Raw genomic sequence first — 22,965 nt, forward strand, 5'->3', positions numbered from 1 at the left:
TTTTTACGTCCGCGTTGAGCCACGCTTACACATTCTATTTTTGTTAATTTAGTTAGTAAGTGAATATTTACAAGTTTATACGGCCGATAAAACGATTATCTTTACTTCGTACAGCTATATACTAATATGCTATCGCAATCGGTGTTTCGCCTTTCGTGCGGAACTGCGAATTTTTTTACGTGTGTCTAAATGTAATCTAATTTTCGCATAACACGTCATAAGTATATGCAATGAAGCAAAAAAGAAGCGAGCTGGCGTGGCTCAGTGGTAGAGTAGCTGACTACCACTCAGCGGGCCCGGGTTTGATCCCGGCGGGAATCGGGTCCTTTTTTTTTTCCGGGCGACAACTGCTTACCGGCACCGGCGATGGTGACGGACACCACTGAAAACCGAAACAGCTATTAGAATGAGCCCATTACAGCTTACGCTCCGTAAAATCATCATGATTTACAAAAATTGGTCTAGAAATAGGAAAGACAAACACAGCTCACTGCCTCGCATGCCTTTAGAGTTTGTCTTTTCAGAAGAAATACAACGCCGAATTTGCGGCGACTGCTGCAATCTCATGGTCCACGTGCGGCTGCAGCAAAGGGTACACAGCGTGCCATGTTGCGCCCAGGTCCAGGTTCGAATCCAAGTAAACAGCACCGGTCAGCGCCTCGAGGGTGTCGGCCAGCGGCTTGGGCGGAACCTTTGACTCGTCGCCGGGGTAGTCCTGCACAAGCGCCGACAGCATGAGAAGGGTGTCCTGATGGAGCTTCACTAATTAAGCGCCTTGTAGTGGGCTTTCCTGCTTAGCTCGAGTTCATGGGGTTACGTCACGTTCAGGGAGCACACGTCTTACGTGGTATGAGAAATAACACGGCGTACTTGTCATATTGCCTCGCTGTGGCCGCCCAGTCGACACGCCTAATGGTCGCTCTCTTTCACATTTCTCTAATTAACGTAAAAATGAGGGAAGTTGTTCACTGCTACATCCATGCCCCTGCGCCACGTCAAACCAATGATAGCTTTTACAGGTCTCCCTTTTCAGTCAATTACTGCGTGCTTTGTGGATCGCAGCCAACCGAACCAGCTTCTTTCGTGACAGGTAAACCAGCATGGCCAGGGTGTGCGACGTGAAACATATTCGTATTGTAAGCTCTGTGTACAAACTAATCTATTGACAGCTCAATGAAACATGCAAGAAGAAAAAAGACTAGGGGGAGTATGGCATCAGGCACGCGCCACGTCTGCCCATTGGCGATGGATCTGCGCTGCTTTCGAGGTAGCGGGTTTGAACCCAGCTGTGGTGCCCACATTTTGACGGAAACGAAATGCAAAAAAAAGCCACAGGCATGTGCAGCACACGCAGCACAGCCACCGCGTAAGTGGGAAGAGCGTCTCTATAGGAGACCGTCGTAAACTGATTGAACACAGTAACCGCAAATATTAAGTATATTGAAAGTCCTGTTTTCATTTGCATACATTTATTAAAACACATTCAGGTATGCTTTGTGGTCGAAAAAGTAGGTCGAGAAGGACATGAAGCGGAGCTATAAGAGTTCGTTGATGTTTGCAAATACCAAATCCAAGCAAAAACCGGTACTCGAAGAGCTGCATTGTGTATTTGACACAGATTTCATGCTGAGGTCTTCTTGCACACAGTGTACAAACCAGGCGTTGTGGGGATCCTTCGTGTTTACGTTAAAATCACCCGAACAATTAAGGTCACATCGTGTTGGGAAACGAAGGTATGTACCAGGAAGTCCGCAATTTTCTCACGTAGAACGCCTAGCGACACATATACTGAGGCAGCCACAATATCATCGGAGTCACGCACTGCGCACGCGTCGGCCAAGTCGGCGTCCAGCACTTCTGCGAGTTTGAATGACCCACAAACACATTTTTTCGTTCGTATATTGCCACGGCCGATGCCCTGTACGCAGTTCTATTTGCTGACACAACACACCTGTAGGCGGTGATGCCATGTGGACGAACACAAGTCTGGGAGAAACAGATTAGGGACACTAGCATTAAGAGGTAGCCGTTCATGATGTCAAGTCTGTGTGCAGTCAGAGAACGTACGTTGAGAGAGAAATCAGTGGGGCTGATCGATCAGTGCAAGGCAACGCTGCATGATCGTGTCGAGGCGATGTTGTTTGAGTTTACGGAATCCGTCACGCAGTGCTCTATCTGGGTTTTCGGCGGCGTGGTAAAATGTGAAGTCGTATTCCGCGTTCGGGTTCAACACGCCATCAAGTGAAGTGGCTCGACTCAGTGCCACGCACACAGGTTTCTGGGGATGACGTTTCTTTTATTCTTGAACAAAGGTAGTACATGTGCCACCCTGAAACTTGTGAATCCTTATTGCACTAGCCTGCACCCCGGAAAACTGTGTGCGGCGACATGTATTGTCAGTCTTACAGTCCAACGTTGTGGTCACCGTGCGTTGTTCAATTGGTACACTGTCATGATTTCGGCTGCTTAACGCGGGGTTGTTTGTCCAGCAGTGTATTCACAATTGCACGATTTGGATTGTTCTGGCCACCACTAAGACGAACCCACAGTGGGGAAAAGAAACAACGAAGCCGATTGTTAACAAAACATGAACATCAAATTAAAACAAACCATCACACACACAAACCAACTAAACAAGATGTCAAGACTAATAGAAACGTTCGTGCATCTCCAGTTGTTCTCACACAAGTAAACAATTATACAAAACAGTAAGCTATGTGACCGATCACAATTACTTGGCATGCGTCGGTGCAGCTGCAGTGCATCGGTTGCGTGAGGATAAGTCGCTGCTTGCTTTTTGAGGATCATCCGCAGCACGGCCAAGAAATAGCACGAAGAGAGTCTGAAGTTCTTAACTTCATAGCCATGTGACCAGGACCAGCGAAGACCACAGGCTGTAGGTAGGACAGAGGCCGGATCGTTGCTGAAGCCTTGAAGCTCGGGCTCGCGGCCCGACAGCTTCGCTTCTCCGCCCGGCGCTTCTGATGCGTTGAAGCTCGGACTCACAGCTCGACAGTGTCGCTTCTTCCACTCTGCACGCCGGCCTTCTTATCTAAGAAAGAAAAGAAGCTTCCTCTCTTTTATTTTTCGGCTCCACCTTCCAGAGCCCGTGTCCTTTCGTGATTGTCTGTTGGTCTAGGTGCCCCGTCCTGCGAGCTTGCGCCAAATCCCACCATTCTTTTTCTTTTTTTGTCAGTGGCCGTCCGCCGCACCAGACACGCGCACATTAGCATTTACGCATGACATACCCACTCGGGGCGGAACGTGCACCTGAGTACACTGCGCAACGGTGCCGCTATTAGCTGTGCCAACTTTCCCGTGCCACCACAGTCTTTTTGCGAGTCCCAACTCGTCTACCTCAGTGTGGGCGAGGTCCCCAACCGCACCATCGACCACCGTCTATTAGGCCTATGTTTATCGTAATCACATATACGGCCAAGCTCCCGGGCCTCATTTTCGTCTACCCGCACGTGAGAATCTGCGCGACGGCTCTTATGTGCCGCACGCGAGCAAAGGTTTTCCCGGCGAAGCTGTCGGACCGCATTAGGCAGAGCGCTCGCGAGGTTGCTCGCGTTAAAAGTGTCGTGCCTGATTTTCGGCAGCACACACGCGAGAGTCTTGGTGGCGAAGCTGCCGGGCCGCATCTTCGGCAGCATGCACTTGAGGATTTCAGCTGCGAACCTGTGAGGCCGCAGTTTCAGCAGCACCCATTAGAGGGTCCTCGCGGTGAAGTCCTTTTGCGTCGTTTTCTCGATAACGAACTAAATTGTCCGCCCTGCGTCGACGGCGACCTGCGGCTTGCGATGGTCTTTGCGCAGTGATCTCCTGAGCCATTACCCCCTGAACAGCTTTCAGGCCTGCACCCACAACTTTGACGTCATATCCAGCAGGCTGACACTTCCAGAAGCCGCAGTGTCAGCGACATCAACTAGGCTCGTTCTTTCACGCGCCTGGTAGCGCGCGGACCGGTTGGTTGGATCGCCGTGGTCGCGTTTACAGTTTCCCTTTGTTGTTTTACAGCAATTTTGTTTTCGTGCGCGATATGCAGTGGATGCCAAAATGCCAAAGAAGTGTTGTGTGCCGGGGTGCACCGGCAACTAGGATACGGGAAAGAGAATACAAGTGCTTTCTTTCCCTAAAGACGACGGCACTTTCAAGAAGTGGCTACGCGCCATTGCTAGGAAGGACTTCGCGGCCACTTCGTACACTAAAGTAAGAATACTTGATGGTCCTGTTGTGCGGTCCTAGTTGTTCGTACTTGTTAAGCACATTTACTGTGATACTTCCGAAGCCCAGACAGACTTATTGTGCCCACACGGACTGTAAACACACTTACACAAAGAGGAAAGCATCAGGTTATTTTAATAAGTGGATTCTCAGGTGCTTACTAATAAGGTGCTTTAATAAGTGGATCCTCAGTTTGTACGTTGCTGCGGGTTTGCGCGGATTATTTCCAAGCTTCATGCATCGGGAGCACGACTACATACATGGATCCAACAACAGGAAACGTTCTTTGAGTTGCACTGCCAGTACCGCGGTTGCACCATGGATCTGTGCCTACAGTTTTTTCCGGCTCTCAGTCGTACCTTTCAGAATCAGACAACAGCACGAGAGAAGCACCTGATGCCAAGAGGAGCCGACTAGAAGCTTCCCAACAGGCCCGTGCTGTCGAAGAGTCACTGACTTTACATGAAGCGGAGCAGGAGAGAGACCATTTTTCGTCCCTCGAAGAACTAAAGGCGCGCTTGCAAGTGGCATCAGTGTCGGTGAAGTGCACTGTGATCCATAAAGAAAAGTGAACGATGTTTTTGAACATCACCGACGATCGTGAACCTTGGTTGAAGGCGTCATTGACGGTGTTCGAAAGCCTTGAAGTGTCTGCCTGCTATCAAGTTCAGTAATGTGGAAAATTGGGCTAGTTGGTGATTAATCTCATACCCTGCTGGTGAAGCATCGCACTGACACAAACACGGTGACGACACACAAGCAGCGAGTGTCGTCTTTTCTTGTGTGTCTTCACCGTGTCCGTGTCAGTGCACTGCTTCACCAGCAAGGTATGATGACTGCTATCAAGGCTCCGTGATCAAGAACCTTGGTAACGCTGTTGTACTGGACTCAGTTCGCGAAGTAAGCTCCTTGCTGGAAATTTGGACTACCTGTGCATGCTGTCTGAGGAGCGCTGTAGTTCTCGCCATCTGCCGCTTACAATACATTTTCGTCTTGACATACTAGAAGGAAGCATAAATGAAGACAAGAAAGGGGCTGTAAAGTTTATAAAGGAACAGCTACTACTGCTTTCTGCAGAGCGTATTCCGTACAGCACACAGGTAATGGTGTTTTCTTGCATTCTCCACACAATATCGCCGCGTGTTTATAAGTTTTTGAGAGGAATAAGTACACTAACCTTGCCCCATCCGAGCACTATCAGGAAAGTGTGCTCATCTGTTCAAATGCGCCAAGAAATTGATTCTTGAGATGAAACTTTCCTTCAGTATGCTTCGCAGAGATTTAAACATCTGCAGCCACATGAACACACCGTGACGTTGATGCTTGACGAAATTCACATCAAGCCTTGTTTTGGTTACGAGGATGGGAACATATGTGGTGCTGCAGTGAATTCCAACGAGGCAGCCACATGAGTACACGTATTTATGGTTCAAAGTCTGTTGGGCTCATTCAAGGAGGTAGCAAACATTCTTTTGGTAAAAACAATACAGGGCGACCAAATTCATGTTACAGTGAAGAAGGCAATCTTACGAGAAGAAGAGATTGGGTACAGGGTCATAGATGTTGTCTGTAACAATAACTCACTAAACAGGAAGGCAATGAAGATGTTTCCGCCGAAGCCGATGCTTCGTCATGTTTACCCACATCCGGCATACCCAGATCGACCGCTATATTACGTGGTAGATGCTGTGCATCTGTTTAAGTGCATAAGAAATAATTGGCTGAACCAGAAAAATGCACGCATTTGCTTTTTCTACCCACACTTCGAGCTTTTAAGCAAAGATGTTCGTCCTGAATTCAAAATGACTGCCTCATTTAGGCATTTAGGAGATTTACATAAAGAGGAGGCATCTCTTCTGCTAAAGTATGGGTATGGCTTGACGTCAAAGGCACTTAATCCAAGCAACTTGGAACGGCAGAGTGTTAAGCTGGTACTACAGGTTTTAATCCGCACGTAGCCACAGTCCTGGCAGCTGGCAGTGGTGAAGCCAATTTCAAGCATGCGCCAGCAACAGCACATTTCATCTAAATTATTCTTCGCTGGTGGAGTATTGTCCACGTAAAGATACCGAATAAAGGCTTCCATCATCGTAATGTTTACTAAGAACCCATCTCATACCATATAGATGTCCCAAAAGTAGCTTCTCTAAATGCTTTCATTACATGGCTCGACGTCTGGGAACATTATGGGCACAACACTGGAGTCCTTACCAAGGAGACACTGAGTGCTCTGCTCAATCCTTGTTAGAATTGGTAAAGTACTGCATAAGTGAACTTCACTTCAAGTACGTCCTACTAGGGAAAGTCCAAACGGATCCTCTCGAGAGTCGTTTCGGACAGTACCAGCAGATGGCTGGCGCGCAGTACCACATATCTGTTCGAAAACTTTGTGGAACAGAGGGCAGGATTCACCTTCGAAATGTCCTTCCAAGGAGGAGCACTGATGACCTCAAAGGCATCGAAGAAACAAACAGTGTCAGAGATGTAGGCACCTCCTTTAGTGTTCATGTTAGCAACGATGACCTTGAAGCGCTCAGAGCACGAATGCCAGTTATTGGTTATGTTGGTGGGTATTGTGCGCATGCTACAATAAAAGTTCTGAAGTGTGAAAGTTGCCGAGGGCGATTGGTTTTTACTCGAAATGAGACCGAAATGGATGAAGACACCCAATCCTTAATCACACAACCTGACCGAGGCGGCCTCAAATTTCCCTCTGCCCTTGCGATTATAGAAGTCATGCACAAGGAGGTTGTAGTTACAAAGCTTCTGACACAAAGTGCCTGCACACAGTTTCTTCATGGGCCCTACAAAAGGAGTGTTGTTCGGCAACTGACTCTAGACTCTCTGCCGAGGCTTGAGGACATAGATGCACGTGAAAATGGGCACGCCTACGAGCTCCTTGTCGCACTGGTTGCAAACTGTGCTGCAAACATAATGCTGAACAACTTTTGCAAACAAAGGAATCATTTAAATATTAGAAAAGAACATAGGTCAAAAAACCGAAAAGTTCGAATCTTTCTGGAAAAGTAATTTTCCATACACAGAACTCTGCACGTTTAATTGTGTTATATTTCACTGCGGATAATTTATCGCTGTTTTCTAATGTGATTTCTTCGGCCAATTTCTGCCTGTTGCAGTACAGTGAGCCTTCTTTTGCTTGTGTCGTGCATATTTTCTAGCGTACATTTAAATGACAGTTCATTGTCTTCTAATTTGAAATCGTAGTGTTTTCGGCATCTCAATGCGATGTGTTTCTTTTTTTCTCATTGAACTAAACCTCAGACAGGTCTTGCTGTGGTTGGTGAATGTCTTATTTGTGATAACATGTGGCCGTGTGTGCTTTCCTAGTGCAGAGTGCATACAGAGATGTTGCGCAATTTCGTTTGTGCGTTAGGATTTTTTCTAGTTGCCTCTGCCTGTAGCAGTGAAATAAGTGGTTCTTTGCGACACTTATTTATCCTACTATAGTCCACAATTTCGGCACCAGTGTCTTTAATGGACAGTTGTTTTTTCGCATGTCTTAGACTCTGAAAAGCAATGTGTTGTATTAGATACCATTGAAGTACAGCATTTTTAGATCTGCTAAGTGAGTGAAATAATATTTTTGTTTGACCTACAATTAAAATGGCAGTGTGGTTCTCGTGTTCTAACTTTTTGCATGGCTTTGGCATTGCGGTGTGCTATGTTCTGCTTTCTGTCATTAAACTGAGGCTCCTAGTGCGTATATTAATAAACAAATGACTATTTTCGGTTATTGTTACTCTGCGTGCCTCTTGTCAGTGCAATGACTGCTTTTGGCTGCCAGTTATGATTTCATAGTACACAGTATGAAAGGCAACATGTGTCTATATTACAGGGCGATATCGTTTGCCGTGATCCATCTCAGCCATGAACATTGTGTAGTGGTAAATATGTTTACAGACAGCGTCTGTTATGATCAATAAAGATGTATAATTCCCTTCGTAGTATTAATTACTAGAATTACCCTGTTAAATCGTGTGAACCTGGAGGTCTGCGAACCTGTATGTGACATCACTTCTCGCGAGTCGAGCGCGCAGCAAGCGCTCGCGAGGCTCCCAGCCGGCGCGTAGTGACGTCGTCGACGCCACATCACGTGACTCGCAGCCCTGAAACGTGTTCAGGGGGTAATGTCTGAGCCCCATGTTGCCTGGCTGCAGCCGCGCGCATAACTCTAGGAGTTGCTTCTTCAGCAGCTGTTTGTACCTGGAGCGAGGGCGCCATAACGCGTTGCGAAAAGGTAACACAGGCAAGGAGATTTACGTGGCGCATATGTCACATCCCTTGATACGTGTCACAATACGATGCAAGTGGAAACTGGAGGATCCAAAGCAGTGAGTCCGAGAGAACACTAACACGAACGGACTGTTTAATACCGCGCGGTATTCCCTTTTTTCTATTCGCGATGCTTCTTCTAAATGGCGATATAGCTTCTTTTCGTCATTGTCCTTGCCGCACTACAGAAGCGGCGTTTCTCAAAGGAAGAATCGTCCCAATATGAAAGTTATGCACGACAAATTAAAGCGCGAATCAGTTGGATACGTATGGCTTTATACGCTCCACAATGTGTAACTGCAAGGCAAAGTGAGCACGCATCGCCGCTACGCGGCGCGCACGTGACATCGCGTGATTTCTCGTGGGCGAGGCGATGGCTGCGACGCAAACCGAAGGCAGCGGCGGCGGACACTATCACCAACCGAAACAGCTATTGGAATGAGCCCATAACAGCTTGCACTGTAACACGCTCCTATGCCTATGATTTAGGTGCAGGTTAAATAACTAGAGGTGGTCAATATTACTCTGCTCTCCCCCTCAACGGCGTGCCTCATAATCAAATTGTCAACTTTGCCTTTCTTTAATGACGTGAGGCAGCTAGGCGCGGCCAGACAACTTCCATTTGACGCAACCGCTCCTTTCCTTCGAGGCACTTATGCGAGTTCACCCTTGGAAAATAAAGCACCCATTTGGCTGCTGGGGATTTCCAGCCATTGTTTGATTCGGGGTATCTTTTAGTGACGCACTCGTCACAGTCTGCTCTAACCACCCACTGTACTCTGGCGCACACGGTCAGAGCACTTGGCGGCTAGGAACTACCACTTCCCTATAACGTGTTAATGGCCTGGTTTTCTATAATTACTTTCTCATTCTTATTCAGATAAGGCAGTGTTATCAATGTTTGTTCATTCATTATTGGACGACAACAGGTCAGCGGGCAGCACCGGAATCTCAATTGTGGGTCATACTATATGATGAGCTCTTTCTCCTACGAATGCGAATGAAAACTAGAGCGAAATTTCCGGAGTCCACTCTTTCTTTTCTTAACGTCGACAGCAGCTGTTCGATAAAATGCCAGGAAGCGAATCCAGAGGTCGTTCACATTAGCTTGCTCTCCAGCCTAAATGCATGGGTACTAACTGCTTTCTCTCTTCACCTACAAGAACGTATGCCTCCAAATGACAGGAAAGCTTATCGGCTCATAGGATTAACGTCGCATTGTTATCAAGCGTTAAATGAGAGCCTGCATGATTTCTATAGTACTGGAACTCAAATGTCGTATGCTTGGTTTTTTTGCATTCTTTTTAATATTGTACAAGGTTTACTTCCCGAGATCCTTAAAAATGCCACGCTCTAGAGAAGGAACCTAGAACGCGGCTAGAGGAGAAATTGCCTAAAATATAAAAAAAATCATCCATCATCGAGTCACATCTCACGCTGAGGGCAAAGCATGAGGTATGTTCTCTCGTTAATATTCACATCAGCTGTTTGCTTTGATTCTGTTTTGACGTCTGCAGATACGGTACTGAGCAGTAAAGGTGGTTTGATTTCAACTTAGCAGATGGTGCCACAGAATTAGCATTGGCGACGCGTTACCGATTGGAAATGTTCTAATAGCCTATTTGTTCACTGCATCATTAATTTATTACTTCGCTCTAGTACGGTACGTGATGACGGTGGCAAGCAAACAGCAACTAGATGCCGAGCAGACGATGTGGTGCGAAGGAACATATTTCCAGGGGTGTTTGCCCCTCCTGTCGGATAAGGAGACCAAGGAACTGCTGCGAAAGAGTTTCGTTAAAACCAAGCCCCACTGTCGCGTTCATCTAAAGGGGGCTTAAGGTTGCCGCACCAAAACTGTTGTTGCATCAACGCCCCAGGGAAAATTTCACCCACAGTAGAGCGAGCAGACTCTCAGTAGACGGAGCACCGTATAAGAACACATCTTGCGGGACTTTCTCCCTTACTGGCTAAGAAGTCGAGCAGGTTCCTCAGGGCTCCAAGGAGCTACTTAGAGTTCAGAAGCACGGGAACCCGCGTCTGTGCTCTATGCAGCCGCCGGAGGTTACCTCCAAGCATAGAGTTAATATAACCAGTTCTAGAGGAGAAGCACCCAACAGCGCCCTTGCATTGAAATCGGTAACCGCAAGGGCGCCGCCATGTTGCTACTGTACGCGGGCGCGCTGGCTCAGACGACGACACGCGCAATCAATGCCATTCCGAGCCTCCCTCAGTATGATGGCGGCGTCTAATTCAGACACCTTCAAATGCCTCCTTTCACGCACCGTTAATCTTAAATAAAATTTTTATAAATAGCCACTGGGTCTTTCTGAAGAATATACGCAATGACCTTTACACTTTCTCCATACGTACGCGCCACGTGCAAAGCCTGGTTTCTATCAACAAATTTTGAATATTTTCAGCGTCACATAAATGAGGGGTAGCACATGGCCGCGCATTTGCGGCAGACACATTTTTCGGCCAGTTGTTCCTCTATTGTTAGTATGCTAACTCTATGCCTCAAAGATTAGCTGCGCGGACAGCCATGCGCAGCCATGATGATGACAGAGCTAGAGGAGCAGGCACGCGTCCTCCTGTCCTTTCCTCTTCCCCCCTCACGCGCTCTTGATCACGCAGCCTCAGACACCGGCGCGAGGCAACATGGCACGCATCGATCCACCATCTTCGTTTCACCCTTTCACGCTCTCCTTCGCACACGGACATACAGCACGCAGTATGCGATAGGGTCTTATCGCACTTGGATACTAAATGAAACATTGCGGCAACGGCGATGACGACGGCACAAGTTCGCCAGCAGTGTCCCTATAATTGGTATCGCCAACAAAAGTATTACATTAACTTGACGTTCACTATATACCCGTTCTATTCAGACCAGTATATACACCATTGGCATGTATGGTAGTCTAGTAGCCATGCACACAGCTGCATAGTAGAATGCTAGTGTTTGTGCGCCCGACGCTCATACCAAGGGGGGTATTACGCAAATATCCACTAGGTGCGCTCTTGCATAATATGCCACAACAACAACTGGAGGCCGAACGCTACCCTGAATCTGCTACAAACCAGATTGAAGGGAGTGTAATGGTGCGTCCTCTTGGTTTCGTCGCTTTTGCAGCCGCTGCACGTCTCCTGAGGGCATTTAGCTATGCACGCGCGTGCTCAGTCTACGCCATCTTTAAGGGCAACACGACGGCTCCGACGGCGGCATCAATGGCCTTAGCGCAAACTTAGTGTCCCGTGTGATTGCTAACACAACAAAACCCTACCGGTTAGGCAACTGTCGTAGGTTGCGCAGGACTGGTATATTGTTTCTGGTGCAACATTCATGACACGGAAACTCTAGCAGCGCTACCAGATGAACTTTGTTCAATTTCACTTGTAGCGCGTAAAGTTTCAGTGTCTGTGACACCAAACTGTAAACTTTCTTAGAACAGTAGTCAGAGCATTGTCTCACTATAATAAAGAAATTCCCGCCCAAGCACTCCGTACAGCTAGTTAACCAGCGAAGCTAAAACGGGCTGCCCCGGTGTTTATCACTGGATTAATAACGATGGTTCATTAAATGAAGGCTTCGTAGGCTGCCACACCTTCGGTACGCAGTTGCTGCTTGCGCTCGGCTGCATGAGATTGTTTTTGTGCCCGGGCTGCAGCACTGGCACGGAGTAGACGAGCTCGCTCCCGCTTCTGCTCGCGGCGTTGCTTATCGAAAGCTACCTGCTCCGAAGGAGTACCTATGACGCGAGGCCTAGCCATTTTGGAGCCGGAGAGAAACTGCTGCGCGGAGCTCGGTTGCGACGGAGTGTAACGACGTCACCACTGGCGCAGCCATTCGTGCGCCTCTCTTTGTCTTTTTTTTTTTCGCGCATGCGTATGGCGTTGCGCCCGAGGAGTTTTCGAGGTATAGGGGACAGACTGACAGAAGCACGGACGAATCGGCTAGCCATATACAACTTCGTTATAAAGGTTGTGTGTTTGAACACTCTCCGATAAAATTATTGTCTTGGCTCAGCTGGACATTTGAGAATTTAAAGAACTGTTAGGCAGCCATTTCCAGAAATGACCACGCTTATGATCTCATTAATGGTTGTAGGGTCGGCTATTGTCGTCCTTGTTTATTTGCCTTTTGTTGACAAACCGACATGCAGACAACCTAAGAGAAGACAACATTTATCGTAATTTATGAGATTTTATTGTGTCTAGTATTATGCGGTAAAATCTTTATCGGGAGCTTAATCTTTCCGAGCAACTGACTTTAGACTGTACTGCTGCCCAGGGCCCCCCCCCCCCCCCCCCCCGAAATGTCTTCGTGCTGTCATGCACCGCCGACCAAAACAACCCCCGGAGCAGAAAATCATTCCGTATTTTGTCTAGAATGTTTTTTTTTTTTTTTTTTCACGCTCAAAAAGACATTTCAGCGCGAACATTGGGAACTCTCGCTGGATTTTGCTCCAAAGCTCACACAACGCGAGTCACAAAACGCAAGGAGCCCCATCCAAGCACGAAGTTTGAAGGGAGTTTTGATGGCCAACAGGCTGGTCGCGGCATCTCGCGGAGGCCGCGGAACCTACGGAGCGCAAGGATTTCAATTCCGAAACTTTATGGGTATAAAGTTCTCATAAACATTTGATGCCGAAGGTACATTGACATTTCCAATGTCGTGCTTTAGATGTTCAATTCGGGAACATTGTTGGTTTAATGTTGTTATAAACATTCGACGCCAAAAGTGCACCGACTTTTCTAAAGTCGCACAACGTTTGTTTTTCTTCGGCCGAGTGGATTTCTTCCTGGCAGAGTTGTAGTCGCTTCCCGGCTAGCAGACGAGAAACAGAAACAATGGCCGCTGGCCGCCACCACTGTGGGGACTCGACAGATTGCAACGCGTTCGCTTGAGCGCAACCTCTCCGGAAAGTCTTGTCTCGCCGGTGTAGGATACCGAGCAGTATATGAATGGTTCTCTGTGGACCAAGCGTCTCACGTTTTCTTCGGTATTCCTTCGGAAGCCCTATCAGGTGCCAAAAGTAGACATTCGATTGTAGGCAACATGCTTTTCTGTGGGTTTTGTCATTTCGGTGTCCCAGCCCCACAAAAGGAAAAGAGTCATTCTTGCGGCGCAGCTAGTCGTCGCACGGTGAAAGTTCAATTTTGTTACTTCTTCTTTTGCAGAAAGTAATGGGCCACGGGTTTCTTCATTTGCCGGATACTCTCATTATATTATTGCGATATCAATTATATGGACACTCAAGGCGCATACCTGCCGTCGCCACCATGTTCCGTATAAAGTCCAAGGGCAATAATGTGACCGCGCGCCACATGCTGTATGAGCGTGTGAAAGCGTAGGGGGGGGGGGGGGGGTGAGCCGACGATGGGGACACAGTCTTGTGTGCGCAAAGGAGAAAAGCGGCGAAGAAGTGCGCCGCCTTCCATCGCACCCGATACGTCAGGGGGAGTGGTGGGAGGAGGGGCAGGCCTGATGATTCTGTGATCTGTGAATCTGTGATTGCGCATCATGTTTATTTGCCTTGCTTGACGCATTGTATGCAATGCCTCCATGTAGTCACCCCCAACACAATTGCAGAGGTTGATAAGCTGATTAGACAAAAACGCAGGATAAGCATCGATGAACTGGCAGAGCGTGTGAACATCAGCCACGGTTCGGTTCACACCATAATTCATGAACATCTCGGTTATCGGCTCTTGTGTGCGCAATGGATGCTTACGATTTTGAATCACCGCCAGAAGACTGAGATGTTCGCCGCTGCTTTGACTCATCCGATCCGGTATCACAATGAGGGTGACGATTTCTTGACTGCAATTGCGACCGAGGACTAATCATGGTGCCACTACTACGAGCCTGAAACACGACGGCAAAGCTTACAGTAGAAACATTCGAATTCACCACCCCAAAGAAAACAAAGGCCGTCATTGCCGCCGGAAACGCATTGTTGACTTTTCAATCGCCAGGGGGAATTACTGATAGAATTCGGCAAACCTGGAGAGACTATCGATAGTTTTCAATATTGTGAAACGCCGGATCCTCTGCATGTCCCAATCAAGAACAAACGACCTGGAAATTTTACGAATGGGGTAATCGTGCTCCACGACAATCCTGGTCCCCACGTCGCTGATGTGGTTAATACAAAACCGGCAAAGTTCAAGTGCGGAGCGCTGCAACATCGGCCATACAGCCCAGACCCGTCGCCATGCGACTTCCACATTTTGGGGCAATTGAAATAACAGCTCAAGGGAAGCAGATTCGTGTCGGACGGTGGCGTGAAAGAGTAATTTGGACATTTTGAAGCAGCCACCCAAGGAGTTTTATGAAACGGGAATCACGCGACTCGTTAGTCAGTGGGACAAATGTCTAAATGGCCATGGAGACTACATTTAAATAAAGTGCGCCGTTCTGCATATATTCGCATCGGCTCACTTTCATTTGACTCCACCTCGTATTTTTTTGCAGAACTCCTGCATTTTATACGTGCTCTCCGTTGCTACTATAATTTCGGTGCAATTACTCTCAATAAACGACCGGTGACAGCTACTCCTGAGCAATTCATTGGAACGAAGGAAAACGTCATTTTTCCCTGGCCGTTGCATTTGTACAAAAAAGTAAACAAGGTTCTTGAATGACAAAGTTTCATTAAAATATTTGTCCTCAACTTATTCATTTCGTGGCCTTTACAGTTTTCATATCAGCGGCATGCATTGCTTTGCTGGTATCGAACTGATACAGTTATAAAGATCGTTTGATATTTTCTTTAGTTATTAAATAGTCAAAAAATACATAGAAGCATGTATATCAGTTGTTTCGGGTACAATTTTTGGGACATGCTAGTATATTATTGCATGAAAAAAATTCATATTTTACTTGTCTTCACAGTGTATAGCGTTCAAGAATTCGTTTGCAGCATCTTTAGCAATGGTAATGCAGTTATTATTCATGTATTTGATCCCTCGACAAATTCGTAACGAGGAGGCCGATCTGCAACGTGAGCCCCCCCCCCCCCCCCCCCCCCCCGAACAAAATTTCTGGCTACGCCACTGCTGCTGCGTACTGATTTCCTCGCAGATATTTTCATACCATAACTACTATGGGGAAATCAAGAACTATATAGTGTCTACGGGAGCAGCAAGACAGGAAGGATCGGTAGTACAAGGATTTGCTTAAATTTCATCCTTCCGTCTTCAAACAGCTTCGTGACTTTGTAAACTTGTCATATTCAACAAGGTACTGCGTAATACATACTTACATCAAGATTATTCGAGTTCTACCGTCGGTGAAATTCGGACACAGGACCTCTAGCATAAAAGTGCGATATTGAAACCATTGCGCCACGGATGCATGCATGGACAAGTCGCATTGAAGACCCTTATGGATTTCTTGCGGGCAAACCGGCGCGTTTCGACTCGGCGACCGCGACAGGCACAACCGCTGCAATTAGTAGCGACTGTGCGTGTTCGAAAAGCCTAGTGCACTTATAAAAGCATAGATTGCTCTGAAATTAAGGACAATGAAGGCAGATCAAGCGTAATAAACAAAGCCACCACAGCGTCTGAATCCACGAGCACGAAGGCCAGATAAATCGACGCAGTACCCTTCGTTCCTATCGTATCATTCCTATGATGGCTGAACGACTGCAGCGCCGGAGCTCCACAAGTTGTTGTAGGAAGCTATGTTTTGCTGTTCCCACCCACCGCATTGTCGATGCTGCGCACGTAGTTGACGATGGCGTCGCTCAGTGCCGCCGACCCCATTCGCAGTAACCGCTGCCAGCCTTGGCGCGTGGCGATGAGACCGAGCGAATAGTTGGAGTCGACGCGCGATCGCGCATCGTGCAGCGAGCGCGGACACAGCGGGTGGACGCAGCCGTACAGCTTGGCCGCCAGGAAGTACTTGAGCAGCGCGTCACCAAGCGTGTCCATGGGCTGCATGCTGGCCGGAACCTTGCGCTCGGCGGCCGGGAACGAATCGTGGGTGAACGCCATCAGCAGAAAACCCTGCAGGAGGGTGCGAGATACATGGAGTGGCTTAATGCGTCACGATCGCCGAATAGAGGCGTCATAAGAACGAACACGTGTAAGCGCTGGAAGTATACATGGCCTCACGCATTCGACCAAAGTTTAAACCTCTCATTGCTTTGAGGCTGTGACCCAAAGTGGTCGATCAGCAGTTGTAGCCAGCTTTTCCTGAGAGAAAAAGCTGTGGGTTTGATTCACTGCCACGGTAGTTGGCGTCCCGAAGTATGTGCGCTATGAAACACCCCAAGATTTGGCCGCGCATGTTAAGTCAAGCAAGCGGTCAAAATAAATTCAAGTCCTACACTACGTCGAAGTTCACATGTAGCTTTCAAATGTACAATGTCTACAGCTATCATTGAGCAATCTGGGAAGAGCACAACGCACGCAGTCGCAGCTTTGGTCAGGCCACCTTGGACATTGTACACTCTTTCGAGAACTGAGGAAAACCTATTACCATCCTGTGCAAAAGTTTCAACGTCGGCAGCGCCCGAAAACCCGACAGCGCAGTACTCCCAATCTATAATCAGAGACAAAGAATGCAAGTGAAGTTTCGCACCCCCTCCGTGACCAAAATAACACGCGACGCGCCTCCCACTTAGCTCTCCACATGAGAAAAAATAGTCCCCTTACAGTTGCCACTGGCAGGAAGAGGCGCCTTATGGAATCATTGGCGAACCGCACCGGTGCGAACCGGGGCGTCCTAGTGGGCACTGGTGCGGTTTGCCGAGAATGCCATTACTTGTTGAGCAATGATGATCACGTGGTGCTAAAGCAGCATATGCGCGAACATTCAAAGTAACTAGGTGACAGGATAAAGACAGCTAAGAGCACATGCGGGAAGTTTCTGAACAAGAGGGATGTTTCAACGATATCTTGCCTATTCTCTCGAACAATCTACTGCCGATGATGCCAATAAATGTTCCAGTGGTCTACCTACTGCGTTCACACACGCGGTCATTGCGCCTGCACAAATAACTTTCGAGCACAGTTGAGGAATCAAAGGCGGAATTATGATACAAAGAATCAAGGAGAAGAGAGAGACCACGATGAGGAAATTCGTGCGTTGGCGTACGTGTACATGTTCGTTAAAGTTGCACTTGACACTATATTTCTGACCTGTCATACACCAGAGGCCGTCTTCCAGAGCCTGTACGCTTTTGTGTAACGTCTTAGCCTGAAATGTTACCTAACATGATTACCTAACAGGAGTTTTCACTGTTTTGTGATGCCGCGAGACCGACAGGCGAAGCAAGAGGAGAATGGGGAGGGGGGGGGGGGGGGGCGGTTTACTAAACGTTGAGGCCTTGATAATATAATGGAGCGGAAACAACGCGCAGAACCTATTGAAAAAATTAGCCTAGAAGGTCATTTACTGGTCCGAAACAGACATGGTGAATGCGTGTAACGAATACTTCCTGAACAGAGAAACACAAGCGCATACGCGCCCGAAAACCACTCTCTCCCTACCTGGAAACTCAAACACAATCTTTTTCCATCCAACTAATGTTGACGAGGTCTGCTCTGTATTGACGGCAATGAAAAACTCTAAAAGCTGTAATTCAGACGACCTGCAGATAAAACCCATAAAATATGTCATACACGATATAGTCCCATTCTAGTCCATATCTATAATATCTCAATTGCTGAAGGCATATTTCCACCAAAAATGAAGGTTGCTAAAGTCATTCCAATATATAAGAAGGCAGACAGGCTCAATATTCAAAATTATCACCCAATATCAATTTTGCCGCACTTTTCTTAGGGACTTGAAAAAATAGTATTGATCCCGTTAACATCCTTCTGTGAAAAATATCGCGTTGTCACGAAAGCTCAGTATGGCTTTCAAAGAAACAAATCAACACAGTTAGCACTACTACACCAGAAAAACAATATACTGCAAAATTTTGAAAGGAAGCAACTGACAATAGGTATATTTATAGACTTTACTCAGGCCTTCGATCATATTAACCATAACCTAATATTAACGAAGCTTGATACATATGGTATCAGGGGCCTCCCACTGCAGTTAATTAAGTCATATTTAGAAGAAAGATGGCAATACGTGCACATAAATAACTTTAAATCGTTTTCTGGAGAAATTAAAACAGGAGTCCCACAAGGAAGCATTCTTGGACCGCTGCTATTTAACTTATATATAAACGATGTTGTTCTGATCTATCGCAACGCAAAATTTATCATATATGCAGACGATACTAGTGTTTTTATTTCATTGGCATGTTATACTAGTTTAATAAACAGCGCAAACGAGTTTCTCCAGAACATATCCTCATGGTCTATAAAGAATTATCTAAAATTGAATTAAAATAAGACAAAAGCCGTAATCTTTTATGCGAAAGGCACAGAGTCCACAAAGCCACACTTCAGAGATGAACAAAGGGAGCATAGAAGCAGAAAATGAAATTAAAGCATTAGGTACATACTTCTCTAGTACGCCAAACTGGGATCGACACGTAGACTCTGTAGTGCAAAAGCTTAGCCTTATCACAGGAAGGCTAAACAAGAAGAACAGATATCGTCTACCAACATCCGCAAAAATATTAATCTACCACTCACTATTTGAATCACACATTAATTATACACACCTTGTGTGGGGCACAACAACTGAAACTAACCTCAGGAAAATACACTTACTAGAGAAAAATATCGTACGTATCATTGCAAACGTGCCATATCACAGTCACAGTGAGCACCTCGTTAAACAATACAACATACCTACTCTCTATACAACCGCTCTCTCCTTCGTATATGGCACTCAAGCTCAAACTCTGAAAACAGCGTATTTAATGAAATTGCTTGTGTGCAAAGAAATACAGCTACCTATAGTACCCGTCACGGAGAATATTGGTCTATATCCCCTTCAAGAACCAACTATGGTTTGCAAATGACGAAAAATAAATTACTCAGACTGCTTAATTCATTACATGATGCTGGTATTGACATCATTATTATAACACGGTCAGAACTGTCGTTACTTATCAGAACCTTCTCATAAATATTGAATCGAACGTAATTTCTTTTTCACCTGTATTCACATGTGTGTCTTGTTGGATGTTTGCAATGACATAATTTTTGCTCGTCCTTTTTTTTCTCCTAATTATTCCAATATTAATGGACCATCGTATCTTTTCACCTTTAATTGTGCGTCGTCAAGCGTACGCGATTTTCACTTTTATTTACGCATTGTCAAGTGTATGTAATGTGGTGTTGCGTACTATCTGCATTGCTTTCATTTGTCATTATCCCATGTCTCTGTTCCTTTTTTGTTTGTTCCGCTATAGAAAATTCTCTTGAATTGATTAATGAGTGTACTTAATACTTATATGTACTGTTCTTCGCGTACGGTTGATTGCGCCACTCACTGCCGCCATGTAACACGGGGGCTAAGGGCACCTCAAGCTGCCTCATTGCAGCTTTTACCTTAGCCCCTGTCATTGTATTTTAGCAATGGAAACAAATAAAGAAAGAAAGAAAGAAAGAAAGAAAGAGAGAAAGAAAGAAAGAAAGAAAGAAAGAAAGAAAGAAAGAAAGAAAGAAAGAAAGAAAGAAAGAAAGAAAGAATAACGTAGCAAGCTTAGTAAATCAGAGTACTGTTTCAAAGTTTTTCTGACGCCTCTTATTTCTTCCGGTAATTTTAAACTTGTGCCAAACATCCTGCTTAAGCTTAGTAAAATAAAGAAGCCACCGTCTCCGCCAGCAGAGACGACGTCACAGGCATGAATCTACCGCTTCTGAAGAGCGCGCAGAATCACCTTCGGAAATTCACCACGCAGAGAGAGAAGCGACAGAGAGGAAAAGAAGGAGGCGAGGATTGTGGCCTAGACGCCCTCTACTTTGATATCGGAAAAGGCAGGAACAGTGCCGCTTGCCGGCCATGGCAGATGTAAAGGGACCCAGCGTATGCTTCGCAGAGGGAGGCAGGCCTCCCGCATCATAACCTAGCTACGTCTAATATGCTTCAGTCCCCGCAAGCACTGAGCTCCTTTCAAAACCTGCTGACTGCAATCAAAACTTCCGGCATGGCATGCTGAGCCTCCCTTTAATGGCCGTCGTCACCGGTGCACTGCAGTGGAAGTCTTACCTTGTCGCGGAATGTGTAACCGATGACTTGCTCAACCTGTTGGTATGGCTTGGCCGCCTCGAGCATCACAGGGTCCCGGGGATCCCACTGCTGGCGAGGAACCGGTCGCGTCCACTCGAAGATACCAGCGGAGACTTTGGATGAGGCCATTTCTCTGCATTCACGGCTCGACAGCGGTTTCTTTTGTCGCTTCTTCTCTCCCCAAATCACGATGGTGATGATTGCATGCATTGGCGCGTACCCCCGACGAGGATTCGGCGACGAATTGTGCGAAGGAAGCAAAAGAAAAAGAGGCAGGAAAGTAGTAGACCTACTAAGAAAATAATAACGCTACTAGGGAAGGGATATATTCAAGCGGAATAACGTTAAAGTGCGTGAGCTCTTGTCTATAATGTAAATGTCTTGATTCCAATTAGCTGACGTCACATTTACGCAGCCGCCGATGCAAGCATAGGGCGGTGACCCGCAGCGTTGTTTGAACAGTGCAATCAAATGCCCTCTTCATTTATAGGAAGTCATTTTTGCTTGTTTTCAAGGCGAATAGCATTTCCCACTTTGACTGGTTTTTGTTATATGGTTCGCTGACAAGAGGCGAGGAGCACACTCAACTGGAGTGGGTTCCAATGGGGCCGACTCAGCGCAGTGAAAGTACAGGGTGCTCCAGCCAAATTTAGCCAAGCAGCTCAACGAAAGAAAAAAACACAGAGCACGATAGAGTTACAAGACCTATACGGTGTTCGGTCGTCAGACCTCTGACGACCGAACATTACAAGTCTTAATTATGAATTCGGTGGTGCCAGCATCGGCAACTGGTCTGCTTTCCCTCGCTTATCTTGCGGTGGCCGGTCGAAAATCGCGGTGGCGTGCAGCGGAAGCTTAAAATTTATTCTAATACGGATCCCCACCAAAGATTAGTTGACAGAGTGATGTCTTATACGTGGCCAAAAGGATTTTACAGTGTTATACTGCCACGAAAAAATTGTTGTAATACGCAAATAAATCCATTTTCCACGCAACTCCTAGAAGCCACTACCGGAACAATCCGCAGGCAGCCATTTTCCATTTCTTTCGGAACGGGGTAGCCTCCGGCTATTCCCCAAAAAAATTCAGTTTCGCTCGACATATTGATGCATCTTTAGTGCGTACATGTCACTTTGACTTTGTGCGTTTTCAGTGTGTTTTGACGTCGCGTGAGAAAGGCGAAGTAGGCGCAGCGTGAAAGAAAGTTGATCAAAAGCCGTGAGCTGATGTCGAAAAAGGCGTAGAATTGGAAATATTTTTGTTTGGTGTAATCATACTTAAACAGTGTGTACACGTCATATCACATCAGGTGTTTTCACTGTTTTGTGATGTCGCGAGACCGACAGGCGAAGCAACAGGAGGGGGGGGGGGGGGGTTACTAAACGTTGAGGGCTTATTGGATAAATGTCATAGAAACGGTTTAGAAAAGCTTTACACGGACGAAAAAAGCACATATACACACAAACCTTTTCGTCCGTCTCCAGTTCGCGCTGTTTAGCGTTCCTATGCATTACCAACATACCAACGCGCACTCTGGTCAACTTAAAGGGAACTTTGTTTGTCTCTCCCTTCGACTTTTCCACTTCTGCTACTGTCTGTCACGCCGCGCCGGGGCGTGGTTGAGACACCACCACCTAGAGAAGTTTCAGGCCTGCGCGTTACATGACATGACGTCAGCTACGTCACCAGCGGCTAGCTTTCGCCCAGCTAGCTGAATCCGTGCCACCTCGCAAGCCACGCTAACGTGAGAGAAAAGTTAGGTAGGAGCGTTGTTTTAGGAAGCAGACAGGCTCATTCTGAGAATACGTTTGTAATTATCAAAACGCATGAAATTTTCACAATTTTCCGAATTCAGAACAGGCAAGCTGAATGACTAAAAATTAATATTTATTGCGTACGGAAACTACTAATGGTGCATGAACGATCTTATAGAAGATGCACTTTCTGTAATGCAGTTACAGAATGGCCGTATACAAAGCATAGACAAGCATGAATATACGAAAGAAAATAGAAAATTAAGCCCTAAAGATGCAAAGCAAGGATGCCACACACCACACGTGGTACCTAATTCTGTGTTAGTACATGTAGTAAGTGACACCTAAATGTTAAAATAAGTATACGTAAAAATAAGTAAAAGTAAGTAAAAGTAAGTAAAAGTATACGCACCTCTAGGACACATCACAAATCATACAAAGAATTTTTCGCCTCAAGTATCTCATTTAGATGTTGTTTACGCCACACGCAACCAAGGAAGAAAGGACAGACAGAGTGAAAGAGCACAGTCT

General features: G+C 46.5%; 1 protein-coding gene across 1 annotated transcript; it reads right to left on the reverse strand.

The window, feature by feature from the left end:
* Positions 1 to 493: 493 nt before the first annotated feature.
* Positions 494 to 21,577, reverse strand: LOC126523475 (uncharacterized). Its single transcript, XM_050172085.3, has 3 exons — positions 20,660 to 21,577; positions 16,237 to 16,539; positions 494 to 715 (listed from the first exon to the last, which is right to left on the reverse strand). The coding sequence occupies exons 1-3, from the start codon at positions 20,888 to 20,890 to the stop codon at positions 521 to 523; spliced, it is 729 nt and encodes a 242-aa protein (XP_050028042.2). The 5' UTR covers positions 20,891 to 21,577; the 3' UTR covers positions 494 to 520.
* Between the last annotated feature and the right edge of the window lie 1,388 nt (positions 21,578 to 22,965).

Source organism: Dermacentor andersoni, chromosome 6, assembly GCF_023375885.2.
Source record: "Dermacentor andersoni chromosome 6, qqDerAnde1_hic_scaffold, whole genome shotgun sequence".
NCBI classification, from domain to species: domain Eukaryota; kingdom Metazoa; phylum Arthropoda; class Arachnida; order Ixodida; family Ixodidae; genus Dermacentor; species Dermacentor andersoni.